Source organism: Leucoraja erinacea, chromosome 20 (assembly GCF_028641065.1).
Source record: "Leucoraja erinacea ecotype New England chromosome 20, Leri_hhj_1, whole genome shotgun sequence".
Taxonomy (NCBI): Eukaryota; Metazoa; Chordata; class Chondrichthyes; order Rajiformes; family Rajidae; genus Leucoraja; species Leucoraja erinaceus.
This window is the reverse complement of record NC_073396.1, coordinates 3,936,323-3,961,036: the sequence shown is the minus strand read 5'-3', so window position 1 is coordinate 3,961,036 and position 24,714 is coordinate 3,936,323. Positions and strand designations below refer to the sequence as shown.

The window sequence follows — 24,714 nt, the reverse complement described above, 5'->3', positions numbered from 1 at the left end:
TCTCTCACCTTAAAGCTATGCCCTCTAGTATTTGAGCTCTCAAATCATAAAATCTTCCCCTCCCCAAACATACTTTAAATCTCTGAACTACCCAACTCAGTTCACAGACTACTTGCACCTTCACGATTAGTGACTTCCCCGGGTGCCTCCACCTTCTCCTAAATCAAAGTGATGCAGGTTTGTCAATCAGGAACACTTCTGGATGGCTGTACAATGACTTGTGCATGCTGTGGAATAAATTGTCACAGTGCTGTTGTGACCAGAACTATCCCTTACATAACTCTTCTCTGCCTTGGTAAATATTGGGATCTTTATCTCAGGCACTAAAGAGGGAAAACAGGGGTAGCACAGTCGGTAGTGCCATTGCCTCAATTCTGATCAATTCAATTCAATTCCCATCTCCGAGTTTGCACATTCGGTGTGACCATGTGAGTTCTCTCTGGATGCTCTGGTTTCCTCCCACATCCCAAATATTTCCAGGATGGTAGGTCAATTGCTTTTATAATTTGCCTCGACTGTGTAGGCGAGGGGTAGAATCTGCGCAGTGGTGGGAACAGGTGTCATTAGTGTAAGATTGGTGTAGGCAAGTGTGTGATGGGCAACATAGAATAGGATGGCCGAAGGGCCTTTCCATACTGCATGACTCCATGGCAATTCTACGGGTGAATTTACAATTCTTCAAATACAAAATAATGTTCCAATGGTTATAGTTCATTTCGAAATTTAATCTTCAAACATGTATATACGTAGAGGGCCAGGTTTTTAGTTTAAAATATCAGAATGAGATGACAAATCACAGAACAGGACTTATAGGTAATCAGTACAATCAGTATAGGCATCAAGTACAAGATCCAGCTTGGATGAAGTCAGGGGCAAGGTTTCGGAGTCAAGGATGCTTCCTCTTATTTTGTATTGACAATGAAGAGATTGAAATTGATGGGAGGTTTGCCACAGCTTCAGACAGTGCTGAAAGTAATAATATTGCACAAGTCAAAGACATCTGGGTTCCACATTTGGTCGGACATCAGTTCCAAACAAACCTATTGGCATTCTCTGGCAATAGACCAATTGAAGAAATTGGAACTGAGCAACAATTTGCATTTAAAAAGCACTGTTAATGTAGAAAAATATTTAGTGGTGCTTCACAGAAGAATAATCAATGAAAAACTGGAAGTGAGCCAAAGACAGAGACTTTGAGAGATTTTGAGAAACATTTAACTCATACCACATAGAACATACAACAGAACAGGAACAGGCCCTTTGGCCCACAATGTCTGTGCCAAACATGATGCCAAGTTCAACTAATCTCTTCTGCCTGCATGAGATCCATTCCCTGTATATCCATGTGCTTGCCCTGCATTTCTCCTTTAAAAATGAAAAAAGCGTGCCAGCTAAAGCCTTTAGGCCCCTTTCAAATAAATACAAATGTAGTTCAAGAACGGATAGACATTAAATGAACAACAGGAGTTTGACTTATCTAGTTGTTGAGGGGTATTTCATTAACCTGACCAAACTGACCGATTGAAATGCGTTTACTAATTGAAGATGTTGCACCAGACCGACTCACCGGATTGTGACTCTGGGGTCATGGGTTGCTCCACAGGTCAGCACGGCGGATGTTCCTTTGATTACCCTGCGGTCCTCGGGGGAAACGGAAATGAAGGTACGTGCTAGAAGACACAACAAAGTTAACATCGTAAAGTTATCCATGTATCATGTGCCTTTCACTAAGCTCAGCTCCTTATATTACCTTGTTATGGCAGAGATTCACTTCCTGATGACCATTTTAACTGCACGTTTTCACTATTGGTTTTCAATTAATAGAGCATTTTTCAGTGTGCCGTAACACAAATGATATGCTGAGGGAAAGTCTATTCCCTTTGGCTAACTGCATGATAGAAGAATCACAGCCGCTTTCCAAAATCGATGCTATAAAACACTTGTGCTGCACCTACATGTTGATCTAGAAGATCCATTTAATTCCAGGGCCTCTGCGATAAATTCAATTTTTATTACATTTACTTTCACAAATTTTATTAGGATATTGGAAATTTCATTTCAAATTTTTCATTTCTACTTTGGTCCACTAGTAGTTCAATAAATCAAACTTACTTTTGATTTTTATTGGATTGAAGGATTTTGTAGGGATTATGGTTGAATAATCTGTCTAGCTTTCTACAAAACCAGCAAAATCAACAGCCTTGATTATCTTCTTACCATACAGTGCCCTCCATAATGTTTGGGAACAAGACCTATCAATTATTTATTTGCCTCTGTATTCCACAATTTGAGATTTGTAATAGAAAAAAATCACATGTGGTTAAAGTGCACATTTTATTAAAGGGTATTTTTGATACATTTTGGTTTCACCATGTAGAAATGACAGCACTGTTTATACATAGTCCCCCCATTTCAGGGCACCATATGTTTGGGACTCATGGCTTCACAAGTGTTTGTAATTGCTCAGGTGAGTTTAAATGCCTCATAAATGCAGGTGTAAGAGCTCTCAGCACCTAGTCTTTCCTCCAGCCTTTCCATCACCTTTGGAAACTTTTATTGCTGTTTATCAACATGAGGACCAAGGTTGTGCCAATGAAAGACAAAGAAGCCATTATGAGACTGAGAAGCAAGAATAAAACTGTTAGAGACATCACCCAAACCTTAGGCTAACCAAAATCAACTGTTTGGAACATCATTAAGAAGAGAGCACTAGTGAGCTTACTAATCGCAAAGGGACTGGCAGGCCAAGGAAGACTTCCACAGCTGATGACAGAAGAATTCTCTCTACAATAAAGAAAAATCCCCAAACACCTGTCCGACAGGTCAGAAACACTCTTCAAGAGTCAGATGTGGATGTGTCAATGATCACTGTCCGCAGAAGACTTCATGAACAGAAATACAGAGGCTACACTGCAAGATGCAAAAAACTGGTTAGCCGCAAAAATAGGATGGCCAGGTTACAGTTTTCCAAGTACTTAAAAGAGCTACCGCAGATCTGGAAAAAGGACTTGACAGATCAGATGACGATTAACTTATATCAGTGATGGCAAAGCAAGGAATGGAGGAGAGAAGGAACTGCCCAAGATCCAAAGCATACCATCTCATCTGTGAAACACGGTGGTGGGGGTGTTATGGCCTGGGCATATATGGCTGCTGAAGGTACTGGCTCACTTATCTTCATTGATAATAAGTGAGCCAGCGCAACTGCTGATGGTAGTAGCATAATGAATTCTGAAGTGTATAGACACATCCTATCTGCTCAAGTTCAAACAAATGCTTCAAATCTCATTGGCCGGCGGTTCATTCTACAGCAAGACAATGATCCCAAACATACTGCTAAAGCAACAAAGGAGTTTTTCAAAGCTAAAAAATGGTCAATTCTTGAGTAGCCAAGTCAATCACCCGATTTGAACCCAATTGAGCATATGTTGAAGAGAAAATTGAAGGGGACTAGCCCCCAAAACAAGCATAAGCTAAAGATGGCTGCATCACCAGAGAAGACACCCAGCAACTGGTGATGTCCATGAATCGCAGACTTCAAGCAGTCATTGCATGCAAAGGATATGCAACAAAATATTAAACATGACTACTTTCATTTACATGACACTGCTGTGTTCCAAACATTATGGTGCCCTGAAATGGGGAGACTATGTAAACACTGCTGTAATCTCTACATGATGAAACCAAAATGTATAAAAATGGCCTTTATTAAAATCTGACAATGTGCACTTCAAACACATGTGTTTTTTTCCTATTACAAATCTCAAATTGTGGAGTACAAAGGCAAATAAATAAATGACGGGTCTTTGTCCCAAACATTATGGAGGGCACTGTACTTAAATGTCTCTAACATACACGGACATTTGATTAATGCAGATTAATTGCTCCATCAATAATACTTGCACATTGAAGTAACATTTCCAGTCTGCAGTACAATGTTTTGAGAAATTTATTACAAAGAAGATAGTCTTTTACCCGGCGTAGGGGAATCAAGAACCAGAGGGCATAGGCTGAAGGTAAGAGGGATAGATTTAATAGGAACCTGATGGAATCTTTTTTACACAATGGGTAGTGGGTGTATGGAACGAGCTGCCAGAGGATGTAGATGAGGCAGGTACAATAACAACATTTAAAAGACATTTGGACAGGTACATGGATAAGAAAGGTTTAGAAGGACATGGTCAAAATGCAGGCAGGCAGGACTAGTGTAGATGGGGCATCTTGATTGGCATGGGCAAGTTGGGCCCATGTTGTACCACTCTATGTGTCTAAAACTAAAGAAAGACCTACAATTCCCCACCAGAGGCAGCTTACTCCTAAATGCATTGGCCAAGATTAGGGTTCCAGCATTTCTGTTAACGTCTTTGTCGTATGATAGTTGGTAACTTTGTTTTAAAGTTCAATTAAAGTAAATATTTGCTTTCTTTAAGGAACTTCAATCTGTGAGAGCCATTTGCAACTTTTTAGTGGAGCACATTTACAACCAGAGTTGACATGATGCAGGCTGACACCACTTTTATCTCTGGCATGGGGTCAAGGAAAGAACGTTCATGTTGCAGCCCTGTTTCCACCAATCTTTCCACCATTACGCACAAGAAGCGCAAGATGCCATTGTGCAGATGCCAAGAAGTGTGTTCAGCTCTGACTGAACAATTTCTAATCTTGTGATGTGGACTCGAGAGGAAGATCTCTGGTATCAGTTCAATTATATTCCTCACCACCATTGTACAAGGCAGTAGAATCTATTGTACTCCCCATGAAGATTTTTTATTTCCATTGCTATTATCGCTATAAACCATATTTGCTGTATAAAGTGAATGGATTATTTAGGCTTTTGTTTTGGTAAGTTATTTTTTGAGGACAGCAGCGAGCTGCTTAAACTGAGGTAGTTCCTGGCATCATACAAGTTCATCAAAATAGCTACCTACTCACTCAGATTGGCATTCTGCTCACTCTCAGACTCAGCTGAAGCTGAATGGAATGGCAGCTTGGTTCATTTAACAAACACTCCTCCTCCCCTACACTTGGCACCAATCTGTTATATGGAATGTTAATTAGTTTGGTGATCACTCTTGAAAATGATATTTATCATGCAGTCAGGGTCATAAACAAACCAACAGAAACACTCTGAATTGCTGCAAACAGCAACTTTAACTAGTTCTCACGATTATAAAATGGATGCAAAGCACGAGAGTTTAGGTAACTTCATAGGAATTCTATTTACTCCCTTTATCTTCGCTCTTTGTATTCCATTCAACATTCGAGGCACAAAGTTGAACAGCATAGGCTCCATGTTCATGCCAACCACCATGACTATTCATACTAATCATAATTGCCTGCATAAAATCATTTCCCCTCCATGCCAAAATCATTCAAATACTTGTCCAGATGTCTTAGATGTGGATAGCTGTTCTTACCTCACTGGCATCTTATTCAACATCCCAACCACTATTTTGAAAATCTACCCCTCAGATCACCTCTAAACCCCCTCTCTCACCTTAAACCTGTCCTTTGGTTTTAGATGTCCCTGCCATTGGAAATAGACCTGGGCTAGCTACTCTATCCAAGCCTCCCATAATTGTATGACATACTCTTAACATGTCACTCTGAATCCAAAAAAATGCTCTGACTGATCTGGGATTTTACATTAATTTAGCAACACCACAAACATTCCTGGGAACAAACACATTGGGGTTACAAAGTCCGGTCCCGAAACTAGTCACCTCCCCAAAAGGAAACTATCAGCCTCTCAATAGCAGCAGGTGGGATGAAACTTGAAAAGCAACAAGAGCCAAATAAAGCTCTTGAACATTAATCAAGCAAAACACAACGGGAAAAACACAAATAATTTATATTTAATAATTATAAAATTCTAGATCTAGTTGAATCTAGATAAGATTGAAGGGCATTAAACTAAAGTGATTGTTCCCTGGGATTCTTATCCCCTTTTCACTGGATGTTCAGATCCCCGTGGTTTAGTTTTCTCACTCTCTGACTTTCATTCATCTTTCACTTCTATTCTCTTGCGGCAGTAACTTCTGGCTATTCCCTTCAAGTGGCACCTGTTTGACCCATTACAATAATCATACGCCAACTTTCAACAGATGGTATGAAAGAGAATATGCTGCCTGCTTTATGGGAGAGGAAGTAATCAGCATTTTTAGTTTGCAAATGTAAAATTCTCATTACATGGTCCTCTGATTTGTTTGATGCGCCTTTGTTTTTTTATTCAAATACATCAATGTTTATTAATGATCCCTGGATATGTTTGGGGTTTCATTTGTTTTTATTGTGGAGAATAAAATTCCATATTAATTGCATGAAACAAATGATAAGCTGAATAAAAACTATTTTTAAGATATTCGCTTTGTTGAACTGATATGAAATCCAACTGGTTTACTGAAGTCCTCTGGGAAAGGAGACTGCAATCCATTACTGGTCTCCTGTCCAACCCTTCCATGTTAACTCTTACCTGCCCTCTGAAGTGCCCTTGCAAGCCGCTCACATGTTTTTAAAGCACTGAAATGAATATCGGACTACATGCTTGAAGAGGAAGCACCAGTGCCTTTTGCAAAGAAACAAAGTGCAAAGGGTAACTCAGCAGGTCACAGGCAGCATCTGTGGGGGGAATGGACAGGGAACATTTTAGGTCTGAAATGGACCTGAAACGTTGATTTTCTATTCCCTCCACAGATGCTGCCTGACACACTGAGTTACTCCGGTAGCACTTGGATTATGAGTCAGCATGGTTTATTTTCTCAAAGTTCTAGCATTTGCAGTTCCTTGTGTTATCAATACATATTGATGGTTTATATAGAACAGCAGGCATAGATTTTATGTACACAAAAACAAAAAGCTCATGAAGAGAATGTGGTGTAGAAATGTGCAATAATAAACAATGATGGTAAAGAGACCTGAAGCTGTTTTGTTTGAGGTCTTGGAGCCCTCATACTTTATCCAAAGAACTGTCAAAGAAGACGACTGATTTTCTAATTCTCATGCATGCATCTAACATGTGATGCCTCATGTGCAACAGAAGCAGTCTTGAGTAAATAATTGTACACAAAAAATTCCAGTTGGCTTACCTGGTGGGGGTCAAACCACATCCCAGAGCTATGTTTCCCTGCTTAACACAGTGGAAAGCCAATTTGAGGAACATGGTCTGTTGGAAACTGTTTCCCCTGCAGCCAACACCATGCAGCCACTCTAGCCCATGATGCTGAGCTGATGATCACTCACCCACAACAGTCCCTGGCTCTGTTGAACAATTTAGTCAGATGTCATCAGTTAAGCCAAGCAGCCCGCTGACCTTTTCCAGAGCACTTGGCTACTACCATGCCAACTGCCCTAATCAGAGCCCATATCCTGAGTATGTACAGAATGTGAGTTACAAACATCTTCAAACTTCTAGTGAAATACAACTTGTTCTGTAATCCACTGCCATGGTTGGAGAGTTTAAAATGGCGGGCAGGATCCCTGGGGTAAAGAAAACTCAAAGTAGAATGAAAGTTCAAGATAGTTGATGTTAGCTCTGTCTCCACAGAAGGATTCTCCAGCAGTTCTCCAGACATGAACCAGTTTGTTACCATCTGGTACAAACTCTTCCTGCAGTCAGTTTCATTTAGATTAAAGATACAGCTTGGAAACAGGCGCTTCGGCCCACGGAGTCCATGCCGACCTTCGGTCACCCGTTCACACTAGTTCAATGTTATCCAACTTTCTCATCCATACCCTACACAGTGGGGGCAATTTTACAGAGACCTATTAACTCACACATCTTTGGATGTGGGAGGTAACAAGAGTTCACTCTTCTGGGGAGATGCTAACTGCATTTTGTTGTGTCTGTACTGTACACTGCACAATGACAAAAAGTTTGAATCTGAATCTGAGTACCCAGAGGAAAACCACGCCTCGGCAAGGCCAGCAGCATAATCAAGGACGAGTTGCACCCTGGCCACTTCTTCTTCTCCCCTCTCCGCTCAGGCAAAAGGTATAGAAGTGTGAAAACGCAAACCACCAGATTCAGGGACAGTTTCTTCACAGCTGTTATCAGGCAACTGAATCATCCTACCACAACCAGAGAGCAGTCCTGAACTACTATCTACCTCTTTAGTGACCCTCGGACTATCCTTGATCAGACTTTGCTGGCTTTACCTTGCACTAAATGTTATTCCCTTATCAAGGATCGATTGTAATCATGTCATGTCTTTGCGTGGACTGGTTAGTGTGCAACAAAAGTTTTTCATTGTACACGTGAGCATAAACTACACTAAACACCACAGACAAAACTCCACACAGACAGCAATCGAGGTCAGGATCGAGCCTGGGTTTCTGGCGCTGTGAGGCAGCAGCTTTACCAGCTGCACCACTGAGCTACTTCTTGCTAGAGTTTGTACCATTTGTAAAAATGATATCGTAGGAACGATTCGATTATGGATTATCTGTCCACTGACGTCAATCAAATATGACAAGGTGGTCTCTCGATTTTAAGATTGTTTTAGATTAAATTCCAAACATTGATGCATTATAAATGCTACTCTCCACAAAATAATTCTAGTCTTTTAAAGCTTGTATTTCTGAGTCAGCCTATTTATTTATTCCAGTAATAAAGGGCACCTGCTGATTATTCAGTCTTTTGACGATTCCATCTATAATCAGTGAAATTACAAGTCGGACATAAACAAGGAAAATCACTGAAGAATAAAATGAACAGGCGCCATGGTGAATCTGTTACCAATGCCCAACAGTGAAACTTGTCAGATCCTGCTGAAGTGCTAAGAGCATCAAAGTTTGTATGGGGGAATGCAGCTTCAACATTGTACATCGCTTCGTTTCAAGCTTGCATCCAATTAATTCCAGGAGTAGTGGCAATTTCAATATCTATAGACCATCCAAAGTTCGCCATCTGACAAGCGATTACCCCTCCAGTACAAACAAAGTGCTCTCGGTGATTGAGTGCTGCAGCGGAGGTTTTTATGTACAAAGTACACTCCAAGTTTCCAAACCCCTTCAACAATCTATCCTCCAATACACTACCAGCAATTCCCTGATGGGAATATATCAAATTATGAGAGGCATAGACAAGGTGGATGGCCAACCTTTTTCATGGGGTGGAAATGTCAGACGAGACCTTTAAGATGAAAGGGGCAGCGTTTCAAGGAAATATGCAGGGCAAGTTTTTTTTTAAATAGAGGGTTGTGGGTTGCTGGAAGGTGCTGCTAAGGGTGATGGTTGGCACACATACTACAGTGGCGCTTGTGAGGCTTTTAGATAGGTGCATTGACATGCAGGGAAGGGGGCGGGATATGAATCACCTGCAGGCAGAGGAGATTGTGTTAATTGGCATTGTGTTCAGCACAGACAATGTTGGCTGAAGAGCCTGTTCCTGTGCTGTACCATTCTATGTTCTAATCCTTGTCTTTTGTAGCTGCGGGGAGAACAAACCCTGACACTTAACGACATAGCTTGTTGAAGTAACACTGTCACAACAGCTAATGCTGCTGTAAGATCATGGATCTGAAGTTGCAACTCTTCTTCTTCTCTCTCTCTCTCTCTCTGCCTGACCTGCTGAGTATTTCCAGTATTTCCATTTTCATCACAAACAGTTGCCACTCAAGGCAAGGCAGTGCAGTCCAAAGCCAGAAATGTTAGTTGTCATAAACCAGTGCAGTCCAAAGCCAGAAATGTTAGTTGTCATAAACCCACATCACCTCTACCAAGCAAGTCAAAAGTCTTCCAGCAGCTACTCGGTGGTGGGATCTAATAGGGTGATTTCACGAAAGGTCACTGGAGCGTAGATCCGCACCCACGTGACCGAAAATATCAAGTGGAGGACATGCTAGACATCCGGTACATGTTAGTGGATGGGAAAACACGCACTTTCCCACCCGTTAAAAACATAGAAAATGGCCAGGTTTTGATCTGCAATTTATTGTGCCAGTCGGGGTGACCGTGAGGCACAGCTACCTAGATTTACAGTTTAAAAAAAAGATAGAAACTAAGGTAAATTAAAGAGGGAGCTGAAGGTGCCAATCCAGCGGAAGTGAACAGCGGACATTTGCCGTGGAGATTTAAAGGTCCAAAATATCGGGAATTATCGCGTTTGCTCGCTGAATTTCGTCAAAAGTAAGTCAATAATGCCTTACTTTTGATGCAATTCAGCGAGCAAAAGAGATAATCTCAACGGTGCCTGACTTGAATGCAACTCTACGGTTAGCTGAGGAACTCTGGTGGACAATGCTGCACAGAGTGAGCCATATTAGGCAGGAGATAGTCAATTTAAAGAACAAGGTTGCAGATGCTCTTTTCTTAATGTGCCAACAAGAACAGGAATGCTGTGTTCCCGGAGCGAGCTTTGACATCAAGAAATGAGTTTGTCTAGCGTCTGATTGAGTTCCACATCTGTAGTTTGTGTTTTCATGTGGTTTGATAAGTTTATTTGGTGTTGAGTAATGTTGAACAACTGTGGGCACGCAGACACTCGTATGATTATAGGGCAAGGTTGGAAAATAGCAACTATAACTGCATTATTTATGTTTATTGCCTCATGGGAAGCATCAGTTACTGGCAAGGCCAACGTTTAAAGCCCAAAATTCCCAGAAACCGGAGGAAGACAGCTGCAGCCCATGTGGTGAAACAGTGCTGCTATGTTTGGTCCAGAGTCTCGACCCAGTGACAATGGAAGAGTAGAAACAAGGAACCGCAGATGTGGTTTACAAAAAAAGGCACAAAGTGCTGGGGTAACTCAGTGGGTCAGACAGCATCTCTGGAGAACATGGATCGGTGACGTTTCGGGTTGGGAACCTTCTTCAGGCTCAGACAAATTGGAAGAATAATTGTTAATAGAGCAGATATGGCTGATTGAGAACCAGAATGGAGACCTGGTGTCATAAATCTCATCAGGTACTGTACCAGCCTCATCAAAGCTATGGCCAAGAAAGGACGCAAACGCCTCTACTTCCTTAGAAGGCTTAGGAAGTTGAGCATGTAGCCCAGACTATCACACAAACCAACCTCCCTTCCATTGACCCCATGTACATTTCTCATTTCCTCGGCAAGGTCACCAGCATAATGAAGGATCAGTGTCAGCCTGGTCACTCCCTCTTCTCCCCTCTCCCATCAGGCAAGAGGGACAGAAGTTTGGAAACACACAGCTTCAGATTCAGGGATGGTTTCTTCTGCTGTTGTCGGGCAACTGAATAGTCCTCTCATCAGAGTGCAGTCTTGACCTCCCACCTACCCCACTAGAGACATTTGGACTATCTTTATTTGGACTTTCTTAGATTTTCTCTTGCACTAAATCTGCGCACTGGGGACAGCTTGATTGTAATCATGTTGTTTTTTCATTGACTGGATAGCACGCAAACAAAAACTTTTTACTGTACAAGTGACAATAATAAACTAAATTACACCTCATATTGGAGGCAGAGGGAATGACTGAAGGATTAAATACTTTTGCTTTAACAAAGGCAAAAGATGCTGTTACAGTGACAATGAAAAAGGAGATAGCTCAGAAGCTAGATGAGCTTAAATTTAGTGAATCGAAGGCATGAGAAAGGCTGATTGCACTTTAATAATAGATCACCAGGTCCGACGGTGTGTATCGTAAGTTGCTCATGGATGGGTGTACCAGCTCACTGGTGGACTGGTAATTCATTCCCATGATCAGATCAGTCGCTGCACTTGTGCTGTAGACTGACCTGGCCATTCCTCGATGACAGACTGCCCCCTGTGTTCATGCTGTCGAACTCAACTCCATATTGTATTGGACCAACACCGCTTGTACTAGTCTCGCATATTCCAAAATCCAACCAACGTTTGCTGCTAAACCATGCTCCCCACTGTCTAACCACACCTCCATTCCTGAAGAAGGTTCTTCATCCGAAACGTCCGCTATTCCTTTTCTTCAGAGATGCTGCCTGGCCCACTGAGTTACTCCAGCATTTTGTATCCAACAGTTCCTGAAGTTCTGTGGCACTTGGCTACCATCAGCGACTGAAGGCAACGATGCAGGTTTCAAACTTTGCGTTGCAAATTCTTAAACTTTGCAAATTGGCAACATTCGTACGGGTTATAAGGTCAGACGTGTGAACTGAGGACAGTAGTTGATCTAAGTCTAAGTATCTAAGTCTAAGAAAAGATGCTGGGGATTTTCAAGAGGCATGTATTGAGGTAGGGGGTGGTATCTGACATCAGAGCTTCTAATATCGGATATATCCTGGATATTGCCAGTGAGCAGCCACGTCAACGGTGCCGTGACTTATTTGCTGCTGATGGGCAATAATTAGTGAACTGATTTTGAATTTGACCTGGGCATTCCGTGTCTGAGAAAGTTTCCAAATTCTTGGGCAGATACCAGTGTTATGTTGAAATTGCTTGGCCAGAAGGGGGTTTGATTCTGGAACATTTCCTCTGGTTGTTGTCACCTTCCACAGTCTTTGCCGTTGTCAATATTCAGCTGTTACTCAACAAGATATCGAGTGATTCTAATTTAGTGAAATATCCATGAAGCAGGTCCATGTAAAATTTTGTTTACTAAAATACAAGATATTAATGCTATATCGTGTTAAGGCTCAGTTCAAATGCACTCTTCACTATTATCATTATTATTATTATTATTATTATTATTATATAATATTTAACATTGGAAGAATATTACTAATATGGAAGCATGCCCACTGTGCAGCTCTGTAAATGCTTATTTAGTGTTTTACGATAATCATAATCTGCAGGGTTTTGGTGCTGAATTTAAAACAGTCGAACTGCTGGGAGGCTGTTGAAAGAATTAAGCAGGTCCACCTGTCAGTAGCTGACACTTTTTCCCAGTGGGTTTCTTTTGTGACACAACAGCTCCATCAAGGTTAATCAGCTTATACCTCGGAGGTAAAGTGCTTCTTGCACTTCCAAAATAAACACAACAGCAGGAATTTTAAACCCAAATTGAACCAAAGGAGATTTATAGTAACCATTATTATTTTTATTAATATCTAATCATCTAAGTTGGCAGAGTTAATGAGTGCTTTTCTAAGAATGTCCCACCGCTTGTTGTAAAAATCAACAGCAGATCAATTAATAAATATTTAATTGCAGCAGCATAGTATCTATCCTTCCTGTGACAAATAAATAATTCATATTTTAGATCATTTTCACCCTGATAATTTTAGAATATATACAGCACTGAATAGGAATGGGTAATGACTGGTTGCTGTAAAAATATGATGACATTTTTATGAAGGAAAACATGAAAGCTTTATTTAAAAAAAATAAGATTTTGGTCTGTAATGGATTCTTTCAAACTACATAAATCAGAATGATATAATCTCATCATATAACCATATAACAATTACAGCACGGAAACAGGCCATCTCGGCCCTTCTAGTCCGTGCCGAACACGTATTCTCCCCTAGTCCCATCTACCTGCACTCAGACCATAACCCTCCATTCCTTTCCCGTCCATATAACTATCCAATTTATTTTTAAATGATAAAATCGAACCTGCCTCCACCACCTTCACTGGAAGCTCATTCCACACAGCTACCACTCTTATCCAAAGTGGGCAAATGTGATTATCTTAGATAGAACTAGTTTAAATGGGACTAGCTTAGATGGGGCATGGATGACTTGGGCCAAAGGGCCTGTTTCTATGCTGAATGACTCTATGACTCTATCCAACCCCTCACAAAACAATTTGCTGTCCTAAAATATAAATAAGCTGTTTGTAGATATCTTGAGCTGACTGCTGGGAGATAGAAGTACAAAGTACTGAGAGAAGTGGTTTTGAACTTTTTCTGTATAGAGTTCCTGTACAAATTGGTGCAATAAACAATCAGCTGACAAAAACATTGTTACTGTGGCAATAAAATGCATTAGCATGAAGGGGGCAAACTTTAAAAGAGATATGTGGGACTATTTTTTACATAGATGGTGGTGAGTGCTTGAAAGCACTGCTGGGTTAGTGTTGAGGGAGATATGATAGTAGCATCTAAGGAATGTTGATATGCATATGTATATGCAGGGAACAGAGGAATATGGATTATGTGAAGGCAGATACTAGTTGGTTCTGGCCTTATGTGCCAGACATTGTGGACTGAAGGGTCTGTTCCCAAGCTGTACTGTTTTACGCTCTATGCCAGCAGCTCAATAAATTATGGCAATGAAGTATTTGACATCTGAGAATAATGGCTTTTTCTAATGTTCAAAGTAAGTCTTGTATGTGTTTCCATGATTTTTATAAACGAATTCTTAAGCTAAATTCTTAAGCTAAAATAATTAGTTCCTTTCACATTAAAATGGAGAGATATTTTTTTTAATGTGGAATAAATGCTGAACATTTCTACTCCATTATTTAAAAAATTGCTTCCTCTAAATATTTAACAAGATTTATAACTACAGGCTTCAATTACTAATGTACCATTGGCAGCATATTTGAGCAGATTATAAATTAGTTAAATGTAGCCACAGAAACCACTTTGGAGAGTTTTTGATAGTTGACTGTGCTATCCAACACAATTTATCAATAATCATAAAGTTGTACACACAGAAACAGGGCCTTCAGCCTACTGTGTCTACGCCAACCGTCATGCCTATCTATGTTAATCTCATTTGCCTGTGTGAATTCATTGACGTATCTATCAGATGCCTCTTAAATGCTGTTACTGTTCCTGCCTCCCCCACCTCCTCTGGCAGCTCATTCCAGATATCAACTACTTTTGTGCAAAAACATTCCCACTCAGATCCTCTTTAAACCTCCTCCCTCTCATCGTAAACCTATACCCTCTAGTTTTTGATTCCCCTACTGTGGGAAAAAGTTTGGACAATCTACCTACTCCATGCCTCTCACAATTGCACATATCTCTATCACATCACCTCTCATCCTCCTCCGCTCCAATTTCTCCTTATAACCCAAGCGGGCCCTCCACTTCCCTGGACATACATTCTGCCCCTTCTGGTCCCTTAGCACGAAGGCACTTCAAGTTAATATTGGGGAAGATAAAATGATCTAGTATTACAATCTTATTATTCCCAACCTCTCTGTAATTTCCCTACATGTTTGCTCCCCTATTTCCTGTTCGCTACTGGGGGACCCTCTGTTATCAGGCTTCTGAACGGCCCTTCCTTAAGCTACTGCCTGATTCACCTCTATCCCAATGAGGACATTGGGCTTTTACCTATTTTGGATTTTAAAAATGATGCACCCACAATGCTGAGAATTTTGACACCAAATTCTGCACTGTGCATTAAAAAAGTTATGGCCATTTTTCTACTCGCTTAGCATCTTGTTCCCTATCTATTATCTTATGTTTGATAGTCATTGGAAAGATATTTTAAATGTATGGTCCAAAGATAATTCACAATATAACATGATTTTTATATCTGATTGGCCAAATGGAAGGAATTTAGCATGCAAAAAAAGCCCATTTAAATCGGCTTTCTAGTCACATGTGAACCTCGCGTACACGTGACAAGAACAATCCTATAACATAGTAACTACCCCTATAGATCAAATGACACCCCATATTTTTAATTCTATGTTCGGCCCCTTATGGCCGTGTTGGGGCTGTTCCCCGGATGGGGTATTTTAAAACTTTAGGTTCAGTATGAACTAAGTTTTTGGGGGGTCCGATATTTTTCGTTAATGTCACTAGCTGAACATGTGGATTAGTACAGCCTAGTAAAAATCGCGTTTTAGCCCCCTTCAAACAGCGCCAAAATCCATGTGGGGCATATTTAGAGAGGAGGAACCTAAGACCAGGAAGCTCTCAACAATGCAACAGTCTGGGCCACAGCTGAAATGCTTCTTCGGGGATAGCGAAACAAAGCATGGCGAATCAGAGGGCAATCCTATATTTAAAATCAAAGTGTTCACCCTATTTTTATTTCAGGAGGCCGTGAGATAATGGGAAATCCTTGATTTGAATGCAAGTTTGGGGGTCCGAATTCTGATTAACATGTGGAGGGAACGTCCCATCTGAAGGGGTGTTCGGGCCACAGCTGAAGTCAGGTCTGGTGGGGCAATTTTTAGAAAGATAAAGAAAATGGATTTATGCTTGATTCTGATTAAGAAAAAAGGGGTGTTGAAGTCAGGTACATTTTTAGAAAGGAACTGGATTTAAAAATAAAATCAACATTTAACTTAAAAATTAATATACTTTAATCAAGAAATTAAAATTATTTTAAAAAAAATTAAGTAGTTAAAAATCGTTCAGGCGAATTATGTTATCTCTCCACTCTTGCATCCAGTCCAACAACTGGATGTACCTGGGCAGAATTTGTCAGTAGATCCCCGGAATTATTGGCAGCGATTTTAATGAGGACAGGTATGGTATGGTGCTTTATTTGTCAGGTATCATTCATTTCTGTATACAGTTCAGTATGTATCACTAGAAATAGGCACGTATAGATACATAGCATCTCAGCTGCAGTACAAGTGCTCAGAGGGGAGTGGGATGTCCGGGATGGTGTAAGAGAGGAGGGTAGATGAAGTGCCATGGTTAGCGTAGGGAGAAGAGGAGCAGTACTGATGCTGCCTGACTGCTGAATTACTCATTCCCCCAATTTTTTCCCCCAGAGAAATTGCTGGGAGGTTCAAGCAGTCTCTTCCTCCCAGCTGAGTCCACTGGTAGGGTGCAGCCAGGAAAACAGAGGTGCAAGCTCAGACAGTGTGATCAGAATTACTACTTCTGTTTGGGGCCAGTGAGATGCAGGCACTTACACGGATAAATGTTGGCAGTTCCACAAAAAAAATGCCAGCAAAATATGAGCCCACAGCTTTTTCAAATGAGCTGTTCGAAATGAAAGGCCACGCGTGCTAATTGGACAGATGAATTCCTCCAAATATCACAAACAATGACATGGACGGTAGAGTTAATTGTCAATGGTGCTAACTGGGGTAAGCAATTATCTTTAAAGGTGTTAAAATTGGAAATTTATTTGACTTACACTTGGAACAGTAGCCAGTGACATATATTACTTAATGTGAAGCCATCAACAAAAAACAAATGAAGGTTTCCAAAAGACAGTAGCATTTAAACCACTTGCTTTGACAATTTACTGACACACAGCACGTTAAAAGTGTATTATCAACCAGACTTCCTGTCATACCAACATTTCACATGCTCCTGCTTCGCATTAGACATGAGCCTGTCAGATTTTCCTTTGTTGTCATTTTGTTTTCTAGCTTTTTGGCTCTGCTTAATTGGAGAATCTAGTCACTTGACTTATGTCTAACAAATTTCAAAACCAATTTGATTGTTCGCCAGATTCTGAAATTTCCTCAGGTGCAAAAGTTTAGATTCGGGGACGTAGGGTTCTTGATTCGTATTTGGATTAGACTGTGAGAGGAATGGCAATTTCATTTCTGGACACTTTTGAGACAAAGAGCATTGGCCTAACAAGGAGCATTAATGTGGTGGCCAGAGAGCTGACAGTACAGCCTTGAGAGTCATACTTGCCTAGTCTGTTTATGATTTATTCCCACAGTGCGGCATGTTTACAAGTCCTTTAGAGAGCAGTTAACATCAAAACAGCTTGTTAATGAAAAGCATTTGTTAAGAAGTCCCTAATGGTGTAGAACATTTACCAGGTGAGCAGTTAAATGATATGGTTCAACAGAATTGTCATGCAATGCTTTGATTTCTTTAATTTTACCCAGTCAGGCATGAATGAGCAATAGCTGACCTCATTATGTTGGAAAGGGTGCACATGAGGTTCACCGGGATGTTACCTGGTGAACCTCATAACTCTCCCTATAACTCAAACCGCTGGCTTGTGTTATAGGGAGAGGTTGGATAGGATGAGATGTTTTTTCTTTGGTGCGCAGGAGGCCGAGAGGTGATTTTAGGGATGGCAACAAGATAATGAGGGGTGTGGCGAAAGTGAACATTCTCAATCTCTTTCCCAGTGTATATTCAAAAACTAAAGGGTTAAGGTGAAAGGGTTGACATTTTAAGAGGGACCTCAGGGGCAACTTTTTTTGTCAAAGGGAGTATGCATCTGCAGTAAACTGCCAGATGACGTGATGGAAGCAGATACAATTTCAACTTTTAAAATACATTTCAACAGATATATAGATAGGAAGGGTTTGAAGGGTTACGGGCCAAATATAGGCAAATGGGACTAGACCATTGTGTCAAGTTGGCATCATTGGGCAAGGTGGGCCGAATGGCCTGTTTCTGAGCTGTAAGTCTATGACTCAGTCCCGTATTATTAGGAGCTGAACAATGCGATCACTGCATGTGGGCATTGACTAAGGGCTAGTTTCAGCTTAATTGTGGCACCTTTGTAGTGGAACAACCTGTTAACGTTTACTATCAAGGATCAAGATGTTAAAACATTCAGGACACCAATGAAGAAAACTGCTTAGATTTAAAACAGATTTGTTAATCTCAATCTCAATTTCATCCCTATCTCTATGTACTTACTCCACACTGTGAGATAGGCTGATGCATTTACTGCTCCCTTGGAATTTGTTGCAAAGCAGGTAAAGGTGGCTGCATCTTCAACATGGGCTGGTTTTATCAGCAATCCACCCGATTCCTGAAGTACAAACCGTGGAATTTGTACTGAACCACTTGCTAAAACTTTATCACCTGCAACGCAAGACACCAGTCAGTATGTGTGGATATGCATGCACTCAGTGGAGTATACAGGTGCAGCATAGACAATGCAACAATAACATACAGACAATGGATCGGAAGGGTTTGGAGGGATATGGGCCAAACGCGGGCAGGTAGGGCTAGTGCAGCTGGGATATGTTGGGCGGTGTGGGCAAGTTCGGCCGAAGGGCCTGTTTCCACGCTGTATCACTCTATGACTCTAAGATAACATAGAGCAAAAGGTTAGGTGCCAACAATAATATTGAAATTTCTATCTGTTTGTTACTTTTCCCCAGTGACATTCACCCAAATCTAAAAAGCGAACATTGTTTCCAGATCAAATTAATCACTATTGAGAATTTCTATTATTAATAGAAGTTCTAGCAGTTCTAGAAGTTCTAGCAGTTAGCAGTTCTACTGCAGTTGTACAGGGTCTTGGTGAGACCACACCTGGAGTATTGCGTACAGTTTTGGTCTCCAAATCTGAGGAAGGACATTCTTGCCATAGAGGGAGTACAGAGAAGGTTCACCAGACTGATTCCTGGGATGTCAGGACTGTCTTATGAAGAAAGACTGGATAGACTTGGTTTATACTCTCTAGAATTTAGGAGATTGAGAGGGGATCTTATAGAAACTTACAAAATTCTTAAGGGGTTGGACAGGCTAGATGCAGGAAGATTGCTCCCGATGTTGGGGAAGTCCAGGACAAGGGGTCACAGCTTAAGGATAAGGGGAAATCATTTAAAACCGAGATGAGAAGAACTTTTTTTCACACAGAGAGTGGTGAATCTCTGGAACTCTCTGCCGCAGAGGGTAGTCGAGGCCAGTTCATTGGCTATATTTAAGAGGGAGTTAGATGTGGCCCTTGTGGCTAAGGGGATCAGAGGGTATGGAGAGAAGGCAGGTACGGGATACCGAGTTGGATGATTAGCCATGATCATATTGAATGGCGGTGCAGGCTCGAAGGGCCGAATGGCCTACTCCTGCACCTAATTTCTATGTTTCTATGTAATGCCCAGTGCAGCTTTTGAGGAGGTGCTTACTATTATGGATTATTTGAGGGAAAGACACTAATAGGTAAAAACCTATGTTAGCAAATATTTCATTTACAAACGAGCAATTGACAGTATACTAATAAAATTAGTAAATGTTTCTCTGCAGTTTTTTTATTACTAACACAGGATTTCATAAAGATGCACCAGGTTACCATTAAATACATCACAAAACCATTTTATTGCATTATTTGAAAAAAAAGCTGTCAAATCGCACTGCTTTGTATGTGTTTTACATGCAATAATAATGCAAATAAGATTGAATAGAAAGTTGAACAAATTATTACGCTGACAATGAGTAGAATTTTGAGTTCTATTCAAATTGCAATAACCCCCTCAGTATTTGACATTTCCATCCTCGGGAAAAAGGTGCTGGCTGTGAGTGATAACAAGGTTCCATATTAAAGTTGTGTTTATACTATAAAACAAAGAAATTCTCTATATTTTATTTTTGTTTATGCACATTTCTTCATCATGCGCCTCCCATAATTGTATATACTTCTATCAAGTCTCCCATCAACCTCAGGTATTCCGCAGAAAACAATCCAAGTGTGTCCAACCTTTCCTTAAAGCTATACCCTGTAATCCAGACAGCATTCAGGTGAAAGCCACCACATCCTTCCTGTAATGGAGCAACCAGAACAGCACGCAATATTCCAAATGCGGCCTCTATATCCCCCTGAATAGAAGGATTTTTCTCATTACCAGAAAAATAGCTTGAATATTAATAATTTTAAATTTGTGACATTGAGAACGATGAAAAGAAATCTCTTGAAGAAATGTTTGACTCTACTTGCCTTTCGCCCATGCAATGCCAGGCTTTGGTGCTCCCGAAGCTTCACAGTGTAAAACCGCCACTGCCCCATCTGTTACTGCAGTGTCTGATGGGGCTCTGATGAAGAAAGGTGCAATGTCTGAAAAAAATAGTATAAACAAAGTGTGAAACTGGTTTATCCTGTAACTCGCTGCTGAATCTGAATCAGGTACAAAAGATTTATTTTTCCCCCAAATTGACTGTGCATATGAGCAGTCTGTGTATTATCACACAGAACACACTGTACTTAATCACCTCAGATTATTTCATCATAAAATTATTATATATTGAAAGACCTCATATAAAATACTTGTTTTATAATTTTTTAGCTAAGCATCAGGTTTGTTGCAAGCTAGAATTATGAATTTGGTACAAATACAGAATCTGAAAACACGAAACTTTTATAGTTGATACAATATAAGGTGACAAATGATGGAGATCTTAATGCATTCAGTAAATATGGGTATAATGAAGAAAACCTGAATAAAAATAAACGGACCTTTCTCCGTTCATTTGACTTTTTTATCTCCAAAGTTAAAAACAAATGCAGGTACTTAAATAAAAGCAGCAAATGGTGGGAATACAGCCCAGGTCAGGGAGCAGCTGTGGAGAGGTAAACCAAGTTAAGGTTTCAGTTTGCTGGCCTCTCATTTGGAACTCCAATAATCAAAAGCATTATGGAGACACATGAAACCACAGATGGCAGAATCTTGAGCAAAACACAAAGTGCTGGAGGAACTCAGCAGGTCAGGCAGCATCAGACTGAAGAAGCGTCTCGACCTGAAACGTCACATAGCCCATTCCCTCCACAGATGCTGCCTGACCTGCTGAGTTACCTCAGCACTTTGTGTTTTAACATAACATGTTACCTATTTTCTTCTGCCCTCAGATGCTGTCTGACCTTCTGAGTATTTCCAGCATTTTCTATTGTTATTTATAACTTTATAACACAACCCCATGATCACCTTTGTCATTGCCACTGATACCTTACGTGTAACTGAGTCCTCTCACTTTTCCTTAATATTGCCTTTGGCCTTTTGGAACACCACAATCTGCTCTTCCGAATCTCCTCTCTGTTACTGCACGTCCTAGTTATCCTATTTCTCCATATGCTCAAGCAGCTTGTTAGCCTGTGCCATATGGTCCCCTCTTATGAGGCCTCCAGCACCATCCTTGACAATCTACTATCATGCAACTTCTTACGAGCATCATCTAGAACTGAGTTCACTTTCAACTTGTAGGAGTGACCTCTAATTCTGTTGACCTGCCACTAATATAGAATTATAAACATGTTTGGATTGTAGTTGCTGATCTACAGATATTCCAGTGTAAACCAGTCTTTTGTTCAGTTAACATCATCAAAAGAAAAGACACTTTTTTGGGCAATTCCAGACCCTTTTTGACACTGGATTGGGTCGCATCAGCCTTCTCAAGCCTGCCCATGCTGAGTTTGATGATGTGAACATTCTTGACTAACTGTAAACTGAGTTTTCTCAGCTGATAAACAATTCATTGCCATTTTATTCTGTCTTCAGAACAGTGTGCTCCTGCATTTCTACAGACAATTATTGAACCCTTAATTCACATCTTGTTAACTTCAAATTTCATTTCATAAAAGCACTTCTTACTAACATTGCTCTCTCAGCCTTCCAGAATTCAATTAATTCATAACTCTTGCACGTATTCCTCCTCAGAATAAAACTCACTGCCGCATTCCCTTTCCTATCTGTTTCCCAACAAATTGATTTTAAAACCTTCACATTTATATCTTCTTACAACCTCTACGCCAGACACTTAGACCGATCATCACGAGTCACATGTTCCAGATCCCCAGGCTGTGGATTTACTGCTTGTTCTTTATTCCTTCTGCACCGCTATCTTAGAATAATCTTTCAGTCACTGAGCCTTATTCTTTGAAATTCTCTCTCACAACTCCTCTATGCTGTTGAATTTCTCCCAGTGTAGCAAAATCACCAAACACTTGCTTCTCTATCTATGCCTTCAGCTTAACAATCTGTATTCTCCTTTTCTGCCTTCATTCCTTCCACTCTACCTTGAGAAGTGTTTTTATGCTGGAAACGATAGATGAAATGAAGCTGCTCAAACCAACGGCTTCAATTGTCATTATAATTTTCCAGGCTTTTCATTTGAAATCTTTGCTTCTCTAATTCTGGAGCTGGAGTAAATTTCAAGCAATAGACACAACTTAAAGGAGAGAAATTTAAAACAAATCCTCTTATTCAGTTGCTGAAATTGCAAAACAGAATGTTGTAAGCAAAGTACAATGCAATAAAGATCAGATCTGTTAATGACAAGGTTTGTTGGTGTTACAAAATGAAAACACGTAAAACTGCTTAAACTCTAGATTTTAGAAATCGTTTTTGATTGTGTACACCTTCCTGGGAAATGAACCAAGACCGTGAAAATCCCACCAAGCAAGATCAGTTCTTTTTTCACCCGAGGCATGCAAGGAGTTAATGCATTTATCTCCTGTGATTTAAAGTATGTAATTAAGTTTTTGATAAACAAATTTGCACTAGTTTTTATAAATATAATTTGACAAAGTCATGTTCATAATCTTAACTCTTAAATAAACCTCTTATAAATGGAATGGCTATTTATTTACAACATTCCAGTTACAAATTGAAACTATTAATTTTGGACTGGGTTGCAAGACAACTGCGATGCTGTGGGAGCTCAGAGTTAGCTTTCAATAGGAACTCTGATGCAGCTTTATAGGACTTTGCTTCAGCCGTATTTGGAGTATTACATGCAGTTCTGGTCGCTTTATTACAGAAAGGGTGTGGAGACTCTGGAATAAGTGCAGAGGAGGTTTACTAGAATGATGCCTGGTTTAGGGGGTATTAGCTACCGGCAAAGGTTGGACAGACTTGGATTGTTTTCTCTGGAATGTCAGAGGTTGCAAGATCTGATAGAAGTATATAAAATTACGAAAGGCTGAGATAGAGTAGACATTCAGAACCTTTATTCCAGGATGGAAATATCAAATACACGTGGGCACAGCCTGAAGGTAACAGGGGCAAAGTTTAAAGAGAATGTGCGAGGCAAATATATTACACAGGGGTGATGGTTGAAGCAGATATAATTGTGACATTTCAGAGACAATTGGATCGGCATATGGATGTATTTTAGTTTATTTTTGTTTTAGAGATACAGTGCGGGAACAGGCACTTCGGCTCACCGAGTCCGCACTGACCAGCAATCATGGCACATTAACATTATTCTACATACACTCGGGGCAATGTTTTACATTTACCAAGCCAATTAACCTACAAACCTGTACATTTTGGAGTGTGGGAGGAAACTGAAGTTCTCGGAAAAAACCCACGCAGATCACGGCGAGAAAGTAAAAACTCTGAACAGACAAGCACCCAAAGCCAGGATCAAACCCGGGTCTCTGGCGCTGTACTACTTCTGCAACTCTACTGCTGCGCCACCGTGCCGCTCCTAATGTACGGGGAACAGAGGAATATGGATTATCTGCAGTCTGACAAGAGTTGGTCTTGGCATCATGTTTGGCACAAACATTATGGGCCGAAGGGCCTGTTCTTGTGCTTTACTGTTCTATGTTCTAACTCCTTAATGAGAAAAAAATGCAATGCAGTGTTAACCACTGCTCTAACCTTTCTTTCATCGCAACATTCAGAGGCAGGTGTGAATTCCCATTAAAAGCAGGTTGATACTTACTGGTAACAGTCAGATAGGAGGCTGTTTGAATATCTCCGGCTTCATTCCCAGCAAAGCACTGGAATATTCCAGAATCTTCAGGGGCTGGTCCCTGAAGGGACCAGCCCCTGAATCTGCAGGGTCCCACTCACCATCTCCTTATATCTGCTGTTGTTCAACATGATTACTGGGACTGAGTCCTTGTACCACTCCAGACTGGGTACGGGTATACCTGCACATAATGAAGAGTTAAACCACATATTGCATTCGTTTTTTGACAATGTTTTGAAGCATGAAACAATAGAACCATAGTAAATGTGAACAATGTTATTTTTGCAGTTTAATTGAGAGATACAACATGGAAACAGGCCCTTTGGCTCACTGAGACCAGGGTGACCATCGGTCACCTGTTCAAACTGATTCCATGTTATCTTACCGTCTCATCCACTCCCTACACACGAGAGGTAATTTTACAGAGGCCATTTAATTTATCAACCAGCATGTACTTGGGATATGGGACTAAACGTTAGCACCCGGAGGAAACCCTCACTGTCACAGGGAGAATGGG

General features: G+C 40.6%; 1 protein-coding gene across 1 annotated transcript in view; it reads right to left on the bottom strand.

Annotated features, from left to right (window-relative positions):
* Positions 1-24,714, bottom strand: part of sdk1a (sidekick cell adhesion molecule 1a) — a 513,213-nt gene that overhangs the window by 156,701 nt on the left and 331,798 nt on the right. The window contains 5 exon segments of the mRNA XM_055651028.1: positions 1,568-1,670; positions 18,420-18,587; positions 20,443-20,559; positions 24,168-24,258; positions 24,260-24,378. Coding sequence (XP_055507003.1) covers positions 1,568-1,670; positions 18,420-18,587; positions 20,443-20,559; positions 24,168-24,258; positions 24,260-24,378 — 598 coding nt within the window.